At 38.6% G+C, this 24000-nt stretch overlaps 1 protein-coding gene across 4 annotated transcripts in view; it reads right to left on the bottom strand.

Moving 5' to 3' along the window:
* The window catches only part of LOC111338545 (uncharacterized), an 81590-nt gene that overhangs the window by 3387 nt on the left and 54203 nt on the right, over positions 1-24000 (bottom strand). For 2 of the 4 annotated variants that reach the window (XM_088749769.1, XM_088749771.1), the window contains exons 5-13: positions 22018-22117; positions 17542-18009; positions 10932-11389; positions 9983-10712; positions 9355-9466; positions 4803-5052; positions 3524-4312; positions 2012-3245; positions 60-331 (exon numbers count right to left, since the gene is read on the bottom strand). In XM_088749769.1, the coding sequence (XP_088605895.1) occupies positions 60-331; positions 2012-3245; positions 3524-4312; positions 4803-5052; positions 9355-9466; positions 9983-10712; positions 10932-11389; positions 17542-18009; positions 22018-22117 (4413 nt within the window). Of the gene's footprint in view, positions 1-59; positions 332-2011; positions 3246-3523; positions 4313-4802; positions 5053-9354; positions 9467-9982; positions 10713-10931; positions 11390-17541; positions 18010-22017; positions 22118-24000 lie in introns of those variants that run through there. The other 2 variants (XM_088749770.1, XM_022945043.2) reach the window with 2 other exon arrangements.

Here is a 24000-nt window from a genome sequence, read left to right as displayed (position 1 = left end):
AGAGAAAACAGCTGATCCACCCCTAGTTCTCTTTACGTATAAGGCTTACAGAAACTCACCAGCTTTGGGTTTTCCCTGAGGTACTTAACTAAAGATTGTCTCAATTGGCCATGTTGGATTTTGATTCCTTTGACGGTTTCTAGTTGTTCTGACAAAGCATGGAACATGCAGTTTCCTGAACCTTCGTTGTCAGAAATTCTGAAGGACTTCTCTGATACAATCTTCTTCAACTCATCTGTTGAGTTAGTGCTGCTGTTGACCCCTCTTTCACTGAGTTGCATCTGCTGAAGATTCTGAATTGTTTTTTCAGAGAACCCTAGGAAAAAATAATCTTCGGCGCTTTTTAATTGGATCATGAACTATAATTCACAAGAAAGGTTGCACCTATGACACACATGAGAGAACTTTGGGTTTACCATTAATAGTTTTTGTTGCTCCACTAAGGAACTCTTTATGAGTCAGCACGGCAAACTGAGTGGAACATTTCTATAATCTGACTCGGTCACAAGTTCTCTATTCCTAAGGTCACACCCGCCCAAAATCATGTCTCTCTAGTACACTCATCTAGTCTTAATGTAGGGCGTTACCGTCAAACGAACGGGATCTTTCCTCGTCAATAGGTATCCTTCGTTTCAATAAATATACAACTGCGAATCATGCATAGAAAAACGTATTTCAAGAAAACAAAAATTTAATCAAACTCCTCAAAGACAACAACAAGGCCCTTCTTACTACTACAAGGGAAGACTTGTGAATTAAAAAGTTTAGAGAAAAATTTTCAGGCAGGTCTATCCGTAGACAGACCAGTTGTGACGATAAGTTTCGCATGCGAAAACTGAACATTCTCCGACAGCAGAACAATAACGGGGGCAACTGTCTTTGTAGAGCAACTCGGTAGCGAGAACGGGAACTCGTCACGATTCCCTAGTACAGGCGACCTGCTTCGAGTGAGCTCGTCAAGGACGAGACATCCTTCTGGTTCCACAATACACTTTTATTTTAGGTCAGGCCAACAACTGGCCTCTGGCGTATTCAAGTTGGTAGTCCCAGATGTTAACGATGTAATCAACAAAGCTTGCTTAAGTATTATCGAGCGCGTGGTTCTACTGTTCTTTAAATTGACAATGTTTTAAATAAGAATTACAAAAGGACGGACAACTTCTCTTTGAAGCTAAAGGATTTATATTGAAATATTCACATGCCGAGAATTATGCCATTAAAAATAGGAAACTTAGGTGAGAATTCGTAGCTTTGATATTAAAAATATGCCCATGGTAATTACAATAGAGCAGCTTATAAAATAAAATGAAGAATACATTGAAAAGTTTCTGCTTATCTAAGCAAGGTTGGTGTTAAGTTTGATCGTAAGAAGGGAAATTGAAGTTACGAGTATAAACTCAGCAGCCAACTACCATGAGAACTAATTTTGCCTGAAAGACCATTAACACTTTTATTTACCTAAAAAATTTCGCAAGAATTGAACAAGGAAAGCACCGATAAGCAGCTGCACAATGAAGACAAAGTAACGGTGCAAAATCTATTTCCAAAAACTACTGTGGCTTTTCTATATTTTTAAAACATCACAATCAAAGAAACTCGCATGAATTGGGAACGCTAAAATGTCGAAAACAACGAATAAATATGCTTGAACAACCACATAGAAAAATTTCTAAATTTTCCTGTAACACAGTAATGGATAACTTTATCCTAAACTTTCTTTAAAAAAATGGCGTTAACGTTTTGGAATACACTCCTCTTAAAACAGATAACGAAACTTCGTATTGATACAAACGTTTTGAGGGGGTCCCTTCCTTTCCCTTTCCTATCTCACTTTAGTCAATATATTTCCCTTTTGGGTAAATTTTGGTGATAGACACAAACATTAATCAATCTCTGTTATACTGTGTTTTAGAGACCTATTTAGTATTCATATCAATGACAATGGAAAAGTGGGATACTACTAAACAAAAACTACGCTCCAAAAAGTAACTAATAAAAAACAGTAACATACCCTTACGATGAACTTTGCCCCACATCTTCTCAACAAGAGGGTTACACTGTTTCTCCCAGCTAAACTGCTCCTCATAAGATGTCCTCAGCCGTTCAATCTCTCGAAGCCGCTGTGATCTCTCCTTCTTACGGACATTAAGAATTGCCTCAGCCCACACTTTTGGGTCGTCAGAATCAACCACAAAAGATTTCCCGGAGGGCACAGTACGCAGCGTGTCTCCGAAACCCGAGTTTCCACTAATAAGAATGGGAAGACCAGCGGACAAGGCTTCCAACCCGGTTAAACCGAACCCCTCCGTCCGGGATGGCATAATACAGAGATCAGCCTCGCAAAAACACTCTTTCAATTTCTCTTTGCTCTTCAAAAATTTTCTCACTGTCAGCTGACGTTTAGAAATACCACTCTGTAGCAAATTTTCCGTAACTGCCTCTTGAATTCCGTCAGGTGCACCCACAAAAATCAAATGGTAGGAGTTGTCTTTCAGTTCAACTACTGCTTTGGCGGCGATATCATACCCTTTCAGACTGAAGTCCTCTGGATTACCACGACCGAAGGTCAACACTCTAAACTTTTCAGAGTCAACTGAAGCTTGTTTTAGGGTGGAAAACTCCTTGAATGTGCCAGGAGTGAACGAAATGATATCTTGCTGCTTCTCGCTGAAGCGAAGATAGGCTGAGTAGGCCTCCGTCAACTTGGGTCCTATTGCTACGACTAGATTTGCCAATTTGCACAAGTCTACTTCGGTCGTAGTCTTCTCTTCTCCTCTGGCTATGGCTCTCGGATAGTTTTTGAACATTCCAAGCTCTTCAGGTGCAGTGTGCACTACTTGTACCCATTGGCAACAGTGGGACTCCCTAATGATTTGGGCTTGCTTTCCTAACCTGGCTCCATGACCCACGACCACGTCAATGATAAGGTCTTTCGGCGGGAAGCTCAACCAGTCAAGGGAGTCGAAGCCTGGACGTCTCTCTGCTTCTTTGACGACAATCTTATGACTTTGGGCAGCTCTCTTCTCTTCTTCAGAGCAATTAAATTGTGGGACCAAGAGAGTGACTTCCAGTTCAGTGCGTTTGGCCAAAAGTATGGCAAGCTGTCTATTGATGGTAGACAAACCCCCCATTGATGAATTCCACTGACCAGCTAGTAGAGTTACTCTCAATGCTTTGTCACACTTTATGGAGTGATCTCCTACTGGTGCACCTTGTAAGGCATTCATCACTGACGGAGACAAAACCTTTTGGAAAATTACAACAAACAAGGTTTTTTTCCTTTTTTGCAAGTATGGGAAATAAAACAGTTTTAATTGAAACAACCTTATTTTGTCAAAAGAGGATAAACCATGTTTGCTATCACAAAAATAAAATCCAGGTCGAGAATCACCGCAAAGAAAGTGAAGTATGCAACTAAGCAATATAGAACCTCGTAAAGTATGTCTAGTGCTGAATTATTTACGGATCTGAACAAAGCTGTTAATATCGTACATGCGCGATACTGCTATAAAATGTTACAAACCTGGTTTAAGAACCATTTCTCTTGCCCAGGAACTGTAAGCACTTTCTCGGACATCCTTTCCATGCATATCAAATTCTGTCCTTGAATTAATTGAAGCAGGTGTAAGCAGTCATCTTCTGTGCTGATAACTTGGTTGTGGTCTGCGCAATGGGGACCTCCCTGCTGACAGTAGGGGCACTCAACACAAAATTCATGCTGTAGCCTGCTCAGGTATGAGAACTCCTCTGACATCTTTTCTAAAACATTCTCTATAAACAATCGCACACTACTAGCAACTTCTGCTGAAGCTGAATGAGACAGTGGAACTGCTTCATCTTTAATTCTTTGTCTCAAGAGGATTTTTATGAAACTCTTTTTGCAAATCAGAATCATATCATGTACAACACTTCCCTCAAGAACGAACCATGCACCATTCTGGTAGAGTTTTGGTTCTTGTGACGATCCATTGGCAGAACACCAGGACACTGATTTTGAGACGAGGCGGGTAAAGAGACCATGCGGGACAAAACCTTCCTGGAAACGAAGATACAAAGGACAGGGATCCGTAGAAGATGGCTTTATGTTATAAAGCTCTTTGGGTGAGGACCTCAGTTGACATGGGACAAAGTACTTGGCGTCATCCGTGGATGGTGAGTATTTGGCAATTAAACCAAACTGCTCCATCATGTCCAAGATGTCTTCTTTTTCAACGCCTTGTTGAATAAGACTGGAGAAAACGTGATCAACAAGCTCCATCTTTAGGACACCACTCTTCTCTAGTTCAAGCCAGTACTTGGAATGCACAGGATCCTAAAACCACAAATTCCCTATTCAAAATAAGTTTACCAAAAACATTTTCTTGAAAAATGCTCTATTTTTACTTTACAGTGGACCCATAAAACGATCTTCTTCTGCCCCATTACTAAAGCTACAATGAGTGGCAAAAAAGTAGTTTGCACGTCTCTTATAGTGGGTGGACAACAAACCTCCACTTAACATAATAACAAAAAATATTGAAACTCATCTCTAATTAGTTACATGTACTTGAATGTCCCCCTTAACCCCCCTCCCACCTCTCCCCCCCTAAACAATATTGTTAACATTAGGCAATGTTGAAATAAAGAAGAGGGGAGGGAATACGTCCAAGTTACAGAAAAAACTCAACATGTTTTAGAGGGTGTTAACAATGTGACAAACTAAGAAACAACCATCACCTTTTTCGTTATGTGAAAGTGGGAGAAAAGTAACAAATCCTAAAATATTTGATATACTCGGTGCACAGTTCATTAACTTTTCCTACCGCTTCTTTGAATGGTGGAATGGTTATAAGTTTCTTGAATAGGCTAATTAACCACTGCGCCTTCAAAATGACTGTATTGCGGTGTCTCACGATCATACCAAGGTCTTGATAGAAATTCAACATAGTGTGAAACTGTTCATCGTCTTCTATGAAACACACATCCTTGGCATAGGTTTGAAGAAGGTCAGCATTCGTGTGGTATACATTCTTAGCTACCAAAGCTTCAATGACCTTTTCAAAGTTAAACCATCTAGAAATATGAGGAAGTTGATAATCAGTGTTATCTCACAAAAAGGTATACATCAGATAGAAAATAAAGACAAAGACAGACGTTTTATAAAGAATTGGAGACCAATCTCTTCAATTGAGGTCGATGTTAAAATTGCATCCAAAGTAATTGCAAAAAGGCTGGAACAAATTCTACCTTATTTGATCCACCCTAACCAGAATGGCTTTATTGAAGGGAGATCAATTGTGGACGGAGTTCAAACGGTTGAAGATGTACATAAATTTTCCAAATTTACAGATTGTTCTGGTATCCTTCTGGTTGTAGATTCCGAGAAAGCATTTGACTCTTTAAATCATACTCTCCTACTTAATATCTTGAAAAAATATAATTTTGGGAGATACTTTCTACGGTGAATCAAGGCGTCTTATACTAATGTGTCCAGCTGTGTTCTAAACGATGGTTTCACCACTGATCTATTCCCAGTCAGATGCGGGGTTAGGCAAGGTGACCCCTTGTCCCCTTTACCATTCATCCTTGCTCTTGAATTGCTTACTTGTCGAATTCGTGAAGACAATGAAATTAAACGTATATTGGTTAAGGAAGAAGAAATCAAACTAACCCTTTTTGCCGATGACATGACTTGTCTACTTAGAGATACTACGTCATATCACCGTTTAGTGGCGACTCTGGAGTCGTTTTCTAGATTCTCGAACCTCCACGTCAATAAAGATTAAACTGATATTTTTGCAATTGGTAGCCATCGTCTTGATCAAAGCAATTACGTTCAGAAAGTACGAGCTTCAATTAAAATTCTGGGAATCGTTTTTGACTAACGTCTCATCGAGGATGAAAGCGAACTTTGAAGCAGTTTTAAAGTCTATCAAAATACAATAAATATGTGGAAATGGAGAGGGCTTAAGCTTCTAGGAAGGATACAGCTTGTTAAATCGTTTATTATTCCTAAAGTCTTGAGTAAACCGTCGTTAATTACAGTCATAGATGTACCGTTTTATTTGGAGAGGCAATGAGAAAATTAAACGCGCCGCTCTTATCAATGATATAGAGGATGGAGGGCTTAAGATGTTGGATATTCAGTCGATGATCCTCCCACAGAGGGTGGTGGTATTAAAAAGATTTACAAATAAAGATAATAACAGCTGACATACAGTTTACCAGAGAAGTCGAAGAAAATGGCAAACTTCCTTTTCTAGACTGCCTGGTAAGCCACAACGACAACTCATTACGGACAACACACACCGACAGATTACTAGACGAGTCATCCTACAACCCTACATCACACAAAGCCACAACTATCAGAACTCTAACACGACGCGCACAACTAGTATGCGACTCGACAGACAGCTTATCCGACGAGAACAAATACCTTTACCGTGTTTTTACGAAGAACAACTACAACAACGACTTCATCCGACGAAACACTTACCGACCCACTACCACTACCGACACAAACGACACCGCAACCCCTACGACTACAGCAACCATACCGTACATAAAAGGCATGTCTGAAAACATCTCGCGCATCTTACTACCCTTCAATATCCGCGTCGCCCACAAACCCATCACCACACTACGTCAGTTACTAACCAACGTTAAAGACAAAGACGAACCGAGGAACAGACAGGGAACGATTTATAAGATCAATTGTTCCAACTGCCAAGCCTCCTACATCGATGAGACTGGCAGAAACCTCACAACAAGACTGACTGAACACAGACGGGCGACGAGGAAAGGTGATGTCAGCAATCACATTGCTGAACACCATCGACTTACCAACCACAACATTGACTGGGGCTCTGCGCAATGCCTAACCTACAGCACTGACTATTTTCAACGACTGACTCTGGAAAGCTGGTTTACTAACTTAGAACAGACTCCCCTAAACAGATGTCAACAACTACCCGCTCCATACAAACGACTCATTCACGACATTAACATCACAAACGACCGAAAAAGAACGACCTAACTTTACCGACAGATCGAAACAGACCAATCACGACCGACTTACGTCACTTGAGTCTTACAGCCAATAACATCACGGCAAAACCAACCGATCATTTCACACGAACTGGAATAAGAACATTCTACTGACAACAATCATTCACTTGACTCTGATGATGACTTCCGCACAGGTTGTTGAAACGTCAGTCACTACCACCGACAACAGTCCTTCTCAGGACTACACTCACCCGGACGATCAGACTACACCTTCACATAATAACAGCTATTGGAAAATAACACTGAATCACTACCTTTCACAGGTAGGGGGAGAATTTATTCTTAAGTGGAATTTTGATACCAGACAGTTACTTATCTACCTTCCGGCCTTTTATAAGAAGTGCCTGAACGCGTGGTCCCTTTTAAGACAACCTTCGATACTTTCGTACGAAGATGTAGTTCACCAGGTCACATGGAAAAATAAAAACATTACTGCCAGTCCAAAAGATCTCACTTTTTGAAAACACTTGAATTGTTACGATTGGCGATCTCATTTCTGACACTGGAATCTTCTTAAAGGGTGTTAAGGTGTTACATGCAAATTTATCTCCGATACTATATTTTAAGTTAATGAGCGTCGTGGACGCCATTCCGCGGGACTGGAAGCGTATTATTAGACAAAGTGCTCAACATCCCCCTCTCTTACAGATGATATAATTTTTTTTAAGTTTGAAAATTCTGAGGTAATGTGAGCAAAAATTACGTCCAAATCGCTTGATAATACGTTAAAAGCAAAAAGCAAATCCCTTCAACTGCGCAAAAAAAAAAATTCAAGGAAAAATTTCCAAGTTTCCATTTGACTGGAAGAAAATATACTCCTTGCCTCTTACCATCACAATCACTAAAATAAGAGAATTCCAATACAAAGTATTAAATAATGTAGTATTTACAAACGAAAGATTGTTCAGGTGGGGAACGTCGGATTCGCCTTTATGTACTTTTTGTAAACAAGAGGTTGAATTGTACGAACATATATTTTTCTACTACAATGTTACAAAGGCTTTCCGGAAAATTTTCTGTTCTTGGCTTGGTGAATGTCAAGTTAACTTTCAAACATTTACAATAACGGATATATTTTTTTTGAGTTTTCAATGTGGAAGAGGACTTTATTATTCTAAACCATCTTATACTGACAGCTAAATTTTATATATACAAGTGTAAATTGAATTCTAAGAACCCCTCCATACGAGTTTATAAGGCCAAGATCGGGGAAATATACGAAGTAGAGATGAAGATAGCAACAAAGCGGAATAAATTAGCTTAACACTTTCAGAAATGGGATAAGCTTTTGCCGCATATCTTTTTGTGGAATGGGTGTCGTCCAAACAATGCAGAGTAACATAAGAAGTCTAATTTTGTTTTTCTAAAGCATACAATTTCGCTATATACTATTAATAAGATATTGTAAGTAATTTACCGTAACATATTGAAAGTAGTGTAATATGCCGTAAAAGAATGTAAATGTAGAGTATGGTGTAGGTAGTGTAAGTAATCGAGAGATAGTCATCTACTGTAATCAAGTTTATTGCAAACTCTACTTTGTTAGTAGTGTGTTCTCAGTAAATTACTGTAAGTGACGTATTGTAACTGAGTCCTGTAGTGTATTGTAAGTAGAGTAATGCTTTGTACTATGCCCAAAAAATAAAGAAAGTGAAAAAAGAAACATCAGATAGCAAATGCCATGTGGCAAAGTTTCAAAAGTATCTAAACAGTACTTTAAAGTTAAGCTTTATATCCAGTTAAATATCCTTTATGGATAAATTACCCTCAAAAGAAATTTCATCATGTTTTAACAAGTAACAAGTATTCTTTAAAAAAAAAAAAAAAAAAGAAACAGTAGAAAATAAGTAGTACCGCTCATTCCATCTAAAGAAACATTATTTTGGACGAATTCAACAAGTAAAAAGTTTATATTTCTACAATTTATCCAAGTATTCTCTGCAAATTGTGTCTCAAAAGAAAAACCGATCATCTAGATTTAAGTATAATATGCGAGACTAAGATTCAGTTAAAATTTAAGCCAGCAAACAAACGTTTGAAAACATGGTCTCTAAATGGTGAAGATGATAATAAATATTTCCTATCTCCTTTTCAGAAAATTGCAATTACACAAGGGTTTCACGCCCAAAACAAAATGTCAAAGTAATTCCTACCCTTTTCCTTCTACTCTTTCGCCACATGTAGCAAAGCACAAATAAAAAATTCTTCGCTTTGAATGTCACCCAAATCAAACGTTTTAGTACAGTTGCTGTACCAAAAATGAGCTGAAGATATCTTGTGCTTATAACGTTATAAATAACACGTTACCTCACTGGTATCTTCTCTCCCATATAAGGCTCGTGTTGAAGAACTTGCAGGATTTTCGCTCGAAGAGCATGAGTTTCATCGCCACTAGCGCCATCATTGTCTCCTTCTTGACCTTTCAATTATAAATCAAATCAAACAATAAGTGTCGCAGAATGGAACCGAGACTTCTCCTTGGACAGTCGATAGGAGTTTGGTGGGAACTACCACCCTGATCAACGGTTTCGTGTCCGTAAAGGTCTCTTTCCGCTGAATAGCTTCAAGTCACTCTTTCTTTTGCAATGTACTATTAATTTCACTGGTTGAAGGCCCTTTGTAAAACAGAAAAATCACTATGGCATTACTGTATGCGATCCAGGTATATATAACATAAAATGAGTAACACACAACAGTAGAAATTCATACTAAAAAATTCCAACCCTTGCATAAGCGCTATATAAGTTTCAACTAGATAAATATCCCTCTGGGAACAGATGGATTCCGTGACTAAGATCTCCAGTAGATGAATCATTAATCGAATGACGAGTTTGCCTTTCCTTGGTAGAAATCAAAGTAAACCCTATCCCGAAAACACAAAAGGTTGAAACTGTTATGTAGATATTCCAGATTCATAACTTGCTCACAAGATTACCTGCTTGTGGATTTTTCTGAACTGTTAGGAAATTCCGGATTTTCTTTCCAATTGACTGGTGTCCTTGAGTGTTATCAATGAAGAAGAATGGCCGGATCACATGTTTTCCACACTCCTTACTGGATATCTCACGTTGTATCTTGGATGTTACATCCTTAGTATCCTCATATGGCATGTCAGCATGGGTTCCGACGATGAACACTGGAGGACGGAGATAGGGCAAGTTAGAGGTTTCCAGTTTTTCTTCTCCAGTCGGTCTCATGTTATAAATTGTCGCGAGCCAAGAGAGCAAGTTCTCCAGATTTGTCTCATTGTTCGGGTTCTCCAAGGTTACCTCATGATTTCCTTGTTTGACACAGGGCTGAGCTTGTTCATACAGGGGCTTACTGAGGTTGTGCACCAGAATGTACACTGCTCTTGACGAAAGAAATACCGGGAGAGCAGCATAGTAGAGATGTTGACCCGCAAAATCCCACACATCTACGGACATCGTGGATCCTGTCTTGGTCTTTGCACATCCTGCATCCACACCTTTAAGGACCATGTTCTCTAAGAGTTGACCAGCATGTTTTGTGACGACTCTAGGAAGCGCAGTGGCATTAATAGTTATTTCAGACTTTGTGCTTGAATTAATACGGCCATCAGAACTCTTCGCTTTCTCTTCTTGATTAATTTCACTTGATAAAGAGTTTTCATCAGCAAACGCAGTAGATTCCTTGTTCTCGGAAACCTAGTAAATTTAATTGAAAAGAAGTAGTGCTGTAGTCGTATGAATATCAAATTGAATTAAAATTTGCATGGTTGATGCATCCCTATTCACAAAGTCAGTTACGATATCTATCTCGTTATGTCAAAACACGGAAATTAGCGTCTGATATGTGTATAGTTTTTGCACTATTCAAAGCTTTTCATAAAAATAAAGTTTTACAGTAAAACATAGTAAACGAACCTGCTTGATAACAGCTTGTTTAGTGTCCAATTCTTCTACTGATTCCACTTTTTGTCTATCCGTAGGTTTCGCCTCTTCTGATTTCATTCTGGAGTCTTCCTTCTCCTCGGAAACAGTCATGTGATACAGTTCTGTCGCTATCCGTTTTGCCACAGATGTTGTATATTCATTACATTCAGATAAACTTGACTTCCTCGCACGGGTTGGAGTCCAATTCCTAATTTGCTCAACTTCAATTTCGAACTTTGATGGCTCAATTTCGATTGCGTCTGTGCTCTGTTCCTTGAAGCGAAATGGCTGCCCTAGAAGAGTTTTCTTCAAACTTGTTTTGCCAGCACGATCCTGGCCAACCAATACTATGCGACCATGGTAAACATTCACAAATCCATCTCTAAGGGCCATTTCATAGACACGTTTTGCAGAATGTCCTCGCGCCAAAATTTGGAAGGGAGATACGGCTTCAAGCAAGAGAAAAGGAAACGTTAAGATAAGATTTCCTGTATAAATTCCGACCTAGAGTATTCAGGACATAATTAATTGAGGAATACAGTTGATCGTGTCCAAATTAAACAATGAAAGTGTGCTCTTAAACCTTTTTAACGCCATTTGGGGCACACAAGACCAAGATATCGTTACTTTTACTAAAAGGGATCTCTATGATAGGTGAGCCATCTCTTCTCCTCTTATTCCGAGTGGAGCGCTTTACAAATTTCCTCCAATAATAGATAGATAGCTATCTATCATTAATTTAGGGCATCTAAGTAGATAAGTAGGTAGGTAGATAGGTAGGTACTCTTCATCTATATCCCCCTAAACATTAAAGAGGAGGGGGCAGTAAAAACATGAATTAAAAGAGGGGGATGCCATTAATTTCAGTTCTCATTGTGGGAGGATCCTTACTTTTCCAGATTTCCATCCTTAAAACATCACACAATTTTTTGTATGTATTTCAAACACTCATTAATAATTCATGAGCCGATTAGCCTATCACACGAGGCAAATCGATCACGCGTATGAACCTTTATAGCCGGTATAGAATGATCATTCTGAAAAGCCCTGAGAGGGTTTTAATTTCGGTCTCGGTGGAAATCGGGGTACAATTCATAAACAACGAAATCATCACTGAATTATTAATGAAAATATGATTACTGTGATCTTTAAAGATCACGTTAATTATAATACCAAATTATTCCCCATAAGGCAGCATACAAAAACATTAACCGCAGTAAACAACAAAGTTTATTTTCCTGATAAATTCTTGTTAGAACAGAGATTCGTTCTTTTACAATTTCCCATTGTTCACAAAATTAATTGTGCAGTTTTGAATAATCTCAACTTCAACTCTAAATCCTATATCCTCCAAGTTGGCGTCTTTATTTCTTCTTGAACTTTGCCACTCGCCAAAACTTTTGTAAGCCCACTTTGGGGCATACCGAGTAGCCCTTGGAACACAACTATCTAAGTAATCTTTCTCTTCCTTCGCATTTTTTGGTTCTCGAAACACGTGTTTGGGCGGCATTTCAAGGAAGAGCTTTCTGAACTTTAACAGCAGCCGAACAAGGAGCACTTTTCCGCTCTGTATGTAATTAACTTTGAATGCATTCAAATCCCGTTTAGAAAGATCCCTAGAGAGGCATGGGTTTCTTAAGCTATTTAATGCATTCATATAACGTTTGGAAAAATCCCTAGAGAGGCAAGGGTCTTTAAGGCTATTTAAAAAACTCGCAGCACGTGTTTTATCGGGTTCAAAAACACTCGGCTACGCCTCGTGTTTTTAAACCCGATAAAACACTGCTGCTCGTTTTTTAAATAGTACATCAATGTTTAGCCGGGTATTAGCATGTGTAAGAACACCATCCATTATTGAGAGCTTGAGCCTGAGTATATAATGCCATCCAAGTAACATTACATGTTACAACGTCGGTAGCTTCAATGTCGCTATTTATAGTAAAACTTTATGCATGCAGTCGCACAACTGTAAAACAAAGGAATTAAGGTTACAGACTTCCCTACTACAACTTTTGAGAGCTTACGGTACGAGGAATAAATTTGGTGAGACGTTACAACTAATACAAAGTTGAAGTCTGAACACAGAAGGAAAACTTTGACAATTATCAAACCCTATCCTTGCAAAAAAAAAAGCCAATTTCTGCCATAACTTCTCCGATACATTCATGCTTACACGAAATGATCAATTTTTGTCACTAGCTAGGTGCCACTTTACTTACAGTAGTTCTGCAAAACAAAAATTTTTTTTTCGTTATCTCATCATTCATGACTGTGCAGGTCTTATGGAAGGTACATTCCTGTACAGGGACTGTCATTCTAATTATCTCAGCAAACTGCAATTGTCAGAATTCTCGAGCCAAAATATAATTACAAAGTGCGCGTTTCCCAATTAGTCACCTTTGTTATTGTCAAGTTTACTCCTTTTGGGCTATCTTGAGCTGAACCATCCTGTTTCATCAGAAAACATACAATTTTACCTATATATTCTAGTAATTAACTGCATCAAAAGTTTTCATAACCTGCTTCCTTTAATTGTGTTCCAGAAACAGTAATTGATGCTGAAGAGAAAGGAATAAAGTTATTGAAACATTCTATTTTACAAGAAAAACATCTGCGAGGCTTGAATTAAGATTACCTTTCTATGCAAACAAGCCATATTGAAACAAAAGATATGAATAGATTTACTCTGATTATCTCACAAAGTTTGAATGTAGAATCCAAAATCTAATTAACTTGCTGTTGAATAGGCAAAACATCAGTGTTTTCTCTGCCATTGTCATTCTAATTATCACAAATCAATCTCAAAACCAAATCTCTCCAAATTTATGATCATTAGCCACTTCAGCGAGAATTTTTTATGATGTATACCTTGATGGGTTTTCACATGACAATATCGTCAAAATCAAATTACCGATTAAGACTTCTTGTAAACATGAACATCGCTGACTCATGGCCCCCATTTTGATTCACTTCTCGGAAAGACCATTGCCTCGTTTCTTAAGGGAACAACACGCATCTACGACCTAAGTGTGATTCATTTCTTTAAATGAATAAGAAGTGTTGGCGGAAGAGCAAATGATGGAAGCTTGCTTACGCCACTCGCTATTATTTGAAAACTTTTTCAAAGGAATTAACGCTTGTCCAGATTTCAAGAGAACACAATCTGTAAGTTAATTTCTTTTACCCAAACACCTCGACCGAATTAAACATTCCAAACGAAATAATTTGGAGAATACAAACAGTCTGAAATGTTGCCGAGCGATTGATGAGCTGGCATAAAGGTTTTCAAACAACGAATGCGAAATAATATTATCCAAACGCCAATTAATTTTTGCCTTCAATTATCAAACAGCAATGCATTAAAGTGAAGCCAGCATCAAACGATGATCGATAAAACGTTTTTGAATTATTCTGTGCCTTCAGGGTGGGAGAAAACTCAGATTAGACTCAAGTTACCTCCACTCATTTCTCGGTTCCATTGTAGTTCGCTTTCTCCTTATTGTCGACTTATTTTCAGTCAGTTTTCTGAAACTCTTTGTCTTCCCTTTTCACGTTGTTCTTCCTGAGATATTCACCCTTTACATGATCTTTTCTATATCCTCTTTCGCGTTCCTCTCGCCTTGTTCTTAACCATTTTGTTATTTAATTTCTCTTTCGCGTTTCGTTTTCCCGATTCGCCCGCAACTTACCTCTCCTCTCTCTTTCTTTCCTATTTCCACTCAAATCATTTCACTACAAACTTGAATTAAAATGATTTCTTCCGGTTGACATAGCTTTAGCTACGAGTCTTGCTTACTCGCAAGTAGGTTGATTAGAATTGCAACGTTCTGCAGCTATGGATCAACAATATTGAATTTCCCAACTATAACCGATCGGTTATCACTAGTACTCCCGCTAAAAATCCTTCGCTTGCCCGGCTTCACCGCTACAAGCCCACGTGGAGCCCTTGCGCAATACTTAACTACGTGCCTGCAGTACGCTACCATTCGAGTATGCGCACTTGATTACTTTGCACTTGAGTTTCTTAGCGTACAGGCATAGGATTTTGTAAGTTTAGCACTCTATCGCGCTTGCGCATTACTTCCCCGCTTCCATATTACTTACGTAATGGTTAGATTCGAGCCCACCAGCAGTTGACCGCGTATGCTTACAGTAGCAACTGTAGTATGGGGCTACGCTGTCCGCAGCGAGCTCCGCCATAACATAACCAGAAAAAAGTGCGCGCTCTGATTGGTCAATTCAGTGTTCACCAATTGCCCATGGGTGTACGCTGCTGACATATCAGGTGAGAAGACTAGTTTCTGTGAGCTTGTTTTTTCAGGTCACGTAAGACTTGACTGTGAGATATAAGGGAACTCTTTTGCTACAATATATCAATGTTATATTATAAAAGAACTGATAAATACGAAAGCGCACACTGTTGAGTTATGGATGCTCGCGGGAGGTTTGTCCGGGAGCAGAGACCGGAAAATCGGGGTTTTGTTCAACCAGCTAGCAAGAAAACGTTTGACAGTGGATTCTATTAGAACAATACCTCCAGAGTAAGGCTCGCTACGCCGTAACGTCTAAAAGTGGTGTACAAAATGAGAAAAGGGGAGGTTTTGCTACGTTACCCCTTCGTCAAAGTGAAAACGAGGTTGCTAAGTGCATGGCATTTGTTTACTCCTGTCTTACACCCTTATCAACATTTGCGGTCCAAATGCCCGGTTAGTTCAAAGTATTTGCTTCATTTTCTAGACTATGGAAGAACTGAAACTTTTGACAATAACAATAGTTAAAATATGTTTTGCTAACTACAATTTTTTATGTGTTTATCACTGGGGCAGTCAAAATGTACACAATGAGTAAAAATACTCATGATCAGTAACACTACATATGAAAAGTCTAATACTATGTGAATTTCTTTTATCCAGCTACTTTTATTTACTTGCAGTTTGTATCAGAAGTGTACCAAAATCTCTGAAGATCTTCAAAAATCTGTCTATCGTGTGCTCAACAGTTTATTCAGAAGGCCTGTTCAGGATTGTTGCAAGATTTTGCTTTAAATTTCTCATCGAAACCGGTGTATAATATTAACATATGATTCACAAAGCGTGAAGCAGTATAAATATAATTACATGCATTCTTAAAAATCTAAATCCTGGCTATCTTTGTGTAGGTATGTAATGTTTCACCAAGAGAAACAGCGAAGTTAACTATTATCCTCTACCTCGGACGCTTTAACCCGAGACATGAAGCGAGCTAATTAGCAGGCATACTTAGTATGGAGGAATACTTCGACAGCGACGCAACAACTACCACAACTAGAAAGCAACGGTTTGCAAATGGGAGGTGAAATGTTGAAGCCGGTCCTGATGACCAGGACCCCTGGACCAAGAGGTCTGCTTGAACTAACGAAATGCCAATGCAGAAGATCTGTGTCATGCAAGTTGTTCCTGTTCTGGTTTTGGCCTTTCATGTACAGAGTTCTGTTTGTGCAAGGCAGAAGAAGAAACCTGCCAGAACCCTCATCGTACATTGCTGTATTTTTATAGTGACTCTGGAGATGGTGAAAACGACTAGCAATACTGAGCTAGGCACTCCTTGATGACATAAATAGTTAATTGCACTTGAAAACCCTAAAGCACTATTTTAAAAAGTATGGTGTGCACCATTTGAGATGCATTACTTTTCTAGTTGGGTAAAAAAATCGATCAACGTTCTAGTGCAGTCGCTTTTTAGTAGTAGTTTTGCAAAACTTCAACCGGCTGTAACCGCCGGTTGTAAACATAGAGGGCATCTTTGTCGAGACTGCTTTATATTAATAATACGTTTAAACCGTTTTTACGAAGACAATTAATGCTAGTTCTTCAAGGATTCACTGTAGTGACAGTCTGAAACTTTAACCTTTCATCTTTAACTAGAAGCAGTAAACGACTTGGAGGATAAGCCTCGTTTACATGTTTTGTCATTTAATCGACCAAGCATTGATCTTCGATCATTAGAAAAAGAACAGGATATCTGTAAATGGTGAATTTAACGTTTTAGACAGCCAGATGACCAAAGATTTGTGATGAGAGTGGCTGAGAATCAAATTTCATATTTTCTAAAGAGAAGACATAGACTTTTTAGATTTTCAAGGGTTTCTTAAGGATTTTTCTTGTCAGGTGATTGGTCACATAATGTCGCTTTTTTATTAAAACGAGGCCAATGAAGCAAGTATTTTGAACTAACAGCGTATTTGGACCGCAAATGTTGATAAAAGTGTAAAAAAAGGAGTAAACAAATGTCATGCATTTAACAACCTCGTTTTCACGCGGACGAGGGGGTAACGAAGCAAAATCCCTCTTTTGTCGGATCGTATGCCACTTTTCGACTTTTCGACGAAGCGAGCCATACTCAGGAGGTATTGGTCTAATGAAATCCACTGTCAAACCTTTTATATCTCCTGGGTTGAACGAAACCCCGATTTTCTCGTCTCTGCTACCACTCAAGAAGCTACGCTTCGCCTCGCGCGACTCCAACGCTTCTTTCGTGCTTAGCAACCTCCCGCGTGCATCCATCACTCAATAATGTACGCTGTGGTGTTTACCATTTGTTACTTAAACATCACTGCACCCACCTGCGATGTCCATGGAAATCCTTCTTCTAGTCCTATCCTGGTGCTTGACGAGACATCCAATTTCCCCTAGTGTCAGCGGATTTCCGTGTACAAATAGTTTTTTAAGTTTAGGCAGTTCTCTTACTACACTAAGATCCTTCAGTTGATTATTTCTCAAATCCAGTACTAGAAGTTTTTCCAGGAATTTCATACTTTCAGGCAGAGAGGACAGCCTGTTGTCATTTACAAGTAAGCACGTCAGGTTTGTCAATTCTAGAACAACACTAGGTACTTCTGCAAAATTGTTGTGGCTCAAGTTAAGTTCTTGAATATTTCCAGGGAAGACTTCGAGGAGGTGCTGATGGTCATGATCCAGCAAAAAATTCACACTCTCGGTGAAATTCGTTGGAATGCTGTCCAAATTTCTCTTACTCAGATCCAAAGTTTTCTTCGCTATCACCTTTGCCTCTCTACATAACAAAATTTTGCCTAGGGAAGAGGCAAGGGCCCACTTCAATCAAACACGACTCATCATTGTTGCGTGAAGAAGACGAAGTGAATTACCAGGAACATAAAAACGACTTTTATATAAATATACAAACCATGTTACCACGAGGCCAAAACTTACCAATGCTGAGGGAATATACGAGACATGAAGCACTCGATGGGAGATAGGTTTACATCTACCCAAAAAACACAAAATGCACTTCCAAAAGGAGTGTCAAATATAATATACCTAGGGCACCTTAATTTGCATAAAGTACGAAAATAAAGGCGTACAAATGATACGTGTAAACGCGAAAAGATTAGGCGTAAATTGATAAGAAATATAAAACCTACATGTATTAAACTAAGAAAAACAAACACCGCTTAGACAAAGAAACAGATTCGGTTGAGTCTTGAGGAACAACCTCAGTTTGATACTACGAACAGAATCAGACCTCTGCAAGCCTGAGGAAAGAAGGACGGAAGGACGTAAGGAATAACCAGCTGTGTACTCTAGCTTCTGCTAGGACTGATGCGGCAGACTCTGGTCCAAATATTGTCAATAAGAGAAAGTGATCAGTTCGGAGTAAGAGAGTTTGTTGACAATGATGGCATGGCTTTATCAGCCCAATAATAGGATCCCCATAATTAAGGGTGTGATGACCTTATGGTCAAGCATGGAAAGCCTGACAGACTTCATTTTTTGAGTGAATATTGAAAGGAACTAGCCAAAAGGTAACTTTAAGTTGAGAATCGTAACCAACATATGCTCCCAGTAACTCCTTCAGTGAATCTCTTCTCAGTTACCAATACGAAAATCTTGTGCGACTGATTGCGACCGTAAAAGCCAAACGAATTTTCTGTAAAAGCCTTTCTATCCATTGAAAGCATTCTCATATTCATACATCAGAGTTGGAAATATGTGTAAGATAATGGTCAAATCTATAGGAACAGTGTCGACAGACTTTCTGAAGGGATTTCGCATCGCTTTAAATCAAATTTCATCGCGTAAGCCCCCAGCTATTAACATTCTTGGCTCCTTACGATGGTGGAGTAGTGGTATCTTACAAAGCAATCTCTTTATACTAAGGCAAGTGGTTGCAACTACTCTCCCGGCTGTGTCGATTTTAGATAGCGTACCCTTAGTCGAAGTTTTACACAATTTGTAAAAATTATCTTCCTGATTTTCTGAAAAGCATTGGTGATATTTATTCTTATATGAATGAATGTTTGTCAAAATGTTACGTCTCAGTCAGGAGGAAAGACAGGACTTATTACAAGAGAAATAGTCTGTTCTCCGGGCGAGCGGCTCTCGCTCAGTTGTTCACTAACGCGTGACAATGACAAATAAAATTTAACATTCCTTTGCTCATTTCTATAATCACCTAAGTAATTATACTAAAACAATTATTCGCCTCAGGCTCGTGAATATTGGTGAATGTTCCCCTCGACTTCGTCTCGGGGAACATTCACCAATATTCACCTCGCCTTCAGCGAATAATTGTTAAATATGTTGACGATAGCACATCATCTTTTGCAGTAAATGGCTTGAACCCGGGGGTAACATGTGAAGGTGTAGTCTGATTGTCCGGGTGAGTGTAGTCCTGAGAAGGACTGTTGTCGGTGGTAGTGACTGACGTTTCGACAACCTGTGCGGAAGTCGTCATCAGAGTCAAGTGAATGATTGTTGTCAGTAGAATGTTCTAGAATGAACTGGAATAAGAACATTCTACTGACAACAATCATTCACTTGACTCTGATGACGACTTCCGCACAGGTTGTCGAAACGTCAGTCACTACCACCGACAACAGTCCTTCTCAGGACTACACTCACCCGGACGATCAGACTACACCTTCACACATCATCTTTTGTTACCCATAAATGGAGCACGGCTACTCACTTTACTTTACTCACATCGTCGTTATGTTAGTCAAATTTTTTCGGTGTTGGCCAAGTGCCGTAGTTTCCATTGATATAATGTGTGAAGAGACGAAAATCCTCAAACAGAAAACGAAATGGACAGTCCGGGTTTTGAAGGTTTTTACGCCCAGTTAGACTGTCAACTTACGTTCGGAATCAAACAGAGCTAACACTCTTATAGTATATGTAGTTTCGTGTTTATAAACAAACCAAATCAAACGAGTAGGATAAAACTAACTAAAAATTATATCCAAACTGGCATAACTGTTAAAATTCAAAGAAATCATAACGATGTCAGAGCGTCTGCGATCATGCTGAGGTCCATCGTGGCTAGCTTGTCATAGCAATCTCCTGTCATTGCAGAAAGCAAGCCTCAGAAATTACATCGGCCGCACTTTGATTGAACTAAACTAATAGCTTGCTCAGATATCCTTTCCAATGCGTTGAGTGGAAGGCCATATGAGTTACAGCAACCTAGTTTTACGGCGCTGTCATTCCCGGGAGTCTTCTTTTTCCTGTAAACTCAGCTGCCCTTCATTCATAAAACACTCGCCTTGAGCAGTTTGTTTCCCAGTTGTCATGTGATTTTATGAGGCATAATTCGGCCGGATTTCACTAAACATTTCACGTTCAGATTCTGTATCTAAAAACTTCAAGAAAAAGTGAACTATTGCAGATCGTGAACTTTGATGGTTTGTGGACTTTGATGGTTTGACATTTTTGACGGCTTCAGTGATATTCAACCAATCAGATTACTTGAACCACTCTAACAAAGATTCTGATCGGCTTATTGAAGCCTGCTCTATAGGAGTATTATATAGAGCATGCTGACTACACTGTTGTCCGCTCTGGAAATAAGGTTTTTTTTGAAAAGGAAGTAATGCGTGGAAAATTTATTAGAATTTTTTTATGAGCCGCTTACCGTGTGTTTTGTATAGGTAATCACGTGATTTCGAGTGTAATTTGGAATAAATAAGCACGAGTATATTTTTTCAAAGACAAACAAAATTTGAAAAAAATTACAAGCGCTTATCTATTCAAAATTGCACGAGAAAATCATGTGATTATGTATTAATAATATACTTGAAAAAATACGAGGAAGCTTCTCATATATATGCAGAAGAAAAGCGCGCGCATCACGTGCAAAAGTAATTTATTCAAACCCTTCAAGTGACATTGACCTTGACATTGACATTGACCTTGACATTGACCTTGACATTGACATTGACCAATCATTCTGACCAATCAGAATGTCTGGTTTGTTATTTTCTTTGCACTGAGATAACCCTCTTCAGCACTGAATTAACTTTCTTCTGCACTGAATTACCTAAAAACTGCATTTATCTTAACCAATTAGAACTGAGTAATTTTTTCATGTATGTTATTAAAAATAGAACAAAGCACAGTCAAGGCTTCTCTATTTGTTAATGAAAGTTATATCTTTAGCTCTCGATATCCATGTTTAAAATACCACTGTTTAAGTTAACCTCACAGAAGAAAATCATTTTATCAAGAATGTATCAATGACCAGAAGGAGAAAGTGCCACTTGGCAACAAAACTCCCCTAAAACCTGCACAAAGTGGTATGAAGGACAACAGATTCTGAAAAGCGTTAGAAGCCCTTTATGATTCACAAAAGCTCTGAATGATACCAGCAAAGCTTGAGAAGCTAAAAATCTATATATACAGAGCAGTGACACTTAGAATGTAATACGTGTCAAGGCTGCTGACTGGGCTATGCGGTGGTCAAATGGCCAGCTCACCAGGCCACGAGTAAAGAGGTCTAGGTTCGAGACCCCGCTGGGTCTTGCTTTGTTCTTCTTGGTAGGCGCTCAACTAAGAGTATAAATGGGTGCCGGTGAACTGTCGGGAAACCTGGAAATGCTGGGGGAATAAGCGCGGAGATACGAGATTTTTCTTCGAGTGTTAAAAAACTGCAATATTTCATCACGGTGGGGGTGGCAATTCACGAAAACGCTTCATGCTCAAGTAATCATGATCAGCCCCAGAGCCTCAAATGCCACTTGGCTCATGTGCAGACTTTACCCTCACTTTGATAGACAGTTCAATGAGTAGTCAGTTCCACTTACCTACTTTAAAGAACAGATCTTCCACTCTTTCACCAGTCACTGCGGACACTTCCATAAAGATCTTAATGATATCGATTCCATCTGCATAATTCTGAGCCTCCTGAAAGAACGAATTTAACGTTGAAGTCTCCTAAAGCTAAGTGCATGTATTGCAAGCTGTTTCTGGATTAATTCGAAGTTGATTTTGGCAGTTTAATAAAAATATTAATAAAAGTTCGGATTGAACGCGCGCTGTCATTGGTTGAAAGGGCGTGCTCTATCAGAGTATAGAGCATGGAGTTGAGCTAATGCTATCACGCCATCTGCCCATTTTTACTTTGTCTAGATGCTTCCTACGTGCTTTACTACAGAACAGATGCAGTCAAGGTTACTCTATTTGTTAAATAATAATTAATAGTAAATCAATGATTATAAAAAAAGGCTCCAGTCGATATCAATCAATTTTGATTTCACAGTAATACGCGACTTTTCAAATACTGCATTCAAAAGAATACTAAGATTGGCCTACCCTGTACTAGGTCCCCTTGGGGCACGTTGTGCGGTGAGTCTTGAATGAATTGAATCAGCGAAAGAAAAGGTAGTTGCATAAAAAATAGGCAGTGAAAGACTGTACGTGCACGCGGCTACTGATATTGCACAACGTTGATAGCATCGGAAAGGACTAAAGGTTGTATAATGATGCCAGAAGGTAGTGTTACAGAATATTTGCCTCAGATACAAAGCAGAAAACCTGCCATACCCCACACATATTTATGAGTACCTACAGTAGAAAGATGATTCACGAATATAGTGTCTTAAGAATGAATGAAAGCCTTTATTTAAAGAGGGTAGCACTTAATAGCCAGAGGCTAATAAACTTATTGACATTCAACCAATAATTAAATGGTAACAAATGACAATATTAACAATGATGATAATTACAACGATGGTAATTTGGTAATAGTTCAAAGGGGCTAGCTCGAAAGCGTCATGGTTCCCCCTATCCTATGGGCTCTAACAGTGATTACCTGTGCTTATTTCGCCTGTTAATCATAAATGATTTCTTATTTCATCGCAATGCTATTTTTGAGATTTTCGTTTCATACAAAAAGGCATACGGGGTTTTTGAATATACACCTCATGCCGCGCTTTAAGATATTCGGCCATTCTTCTGCCGTTCTTCCGCCATTCTACCGATCCACCGTCGTTTCTCCGTTCCATCATTCTGTTAAATAACTCAAGTTATCGTATTTCGTAGCTTGCTTACTTTGCAAATTTAGTGGCTCTTTTTGGAACAAGTCACTGATTCAAACAGTAAAATGCTCTCATTTAGAAAAATTAAATTCCCTCAAAGCTTTCATGACGTGCAGATCACATCTATTTAGATATTTCTGCAGAAAAGGTTTTGATTTACACACTTTACACACTTTATTTTCTTTTTCTTACAAAATAATTTAGATTATGTTGACCCGCAGATAGCAAATTTGCTATTCGAGGCGGGTCAATCATCAACAAACATTATTTACAATATATAAAGAAAATTAAAAACTAAATAATTAGATTTTGTTAAATTATAAAAAGAAGCATAGCTGGCAAATACATCAATAGTTGTTCAATAAAGTATAGAAGCAAATACATTAGTACTGAAAGCAATCAGATCAATTTGTTTTACTTATGCAGTCCTTAAGTTTAGAGGAGATCTTTTCAACATCAAGATAAGAATCTTCATTATCTAGTATCTGAAATAAAGACGTTTTAATTTGTTTATTAAAGGAATGTTTTGATAACGTTTTGAGTTCTTTCGGTATCTTATTCCAAATTTTGACACCAACACGCGAGAAAGCCTTTTTTTGTTTTGTAAGTTAAGTCTAGAGTACTTTGTACTAAAGAGCTGCGATTTAGATGATCGAGTATTGTAGGTATGAATATGAGATGTTTTAGTAAATAGTTTCAAAATATTAATGGGAGCCCTCTGGTTGTGCACGTCAAACATAAGTTTACTTA

Source organism: Stylophora pistillata, chromosome 2 (genome assembly GCF_964205215.1).
Source record: "Stylophora pistillata chromosome 2, jaStyPist1.2, whole genome shotgun sequence".
Lineage (NCBI taxonomy): Eukaryota > Metazoa > Cnidaria > Anthozoa > Scleractinia > Pocilloporidae > Stylophora > Stylophora pistillata.
This window is presented reverse-complemented; position numbering and strand designations above follow the sequence as displayed.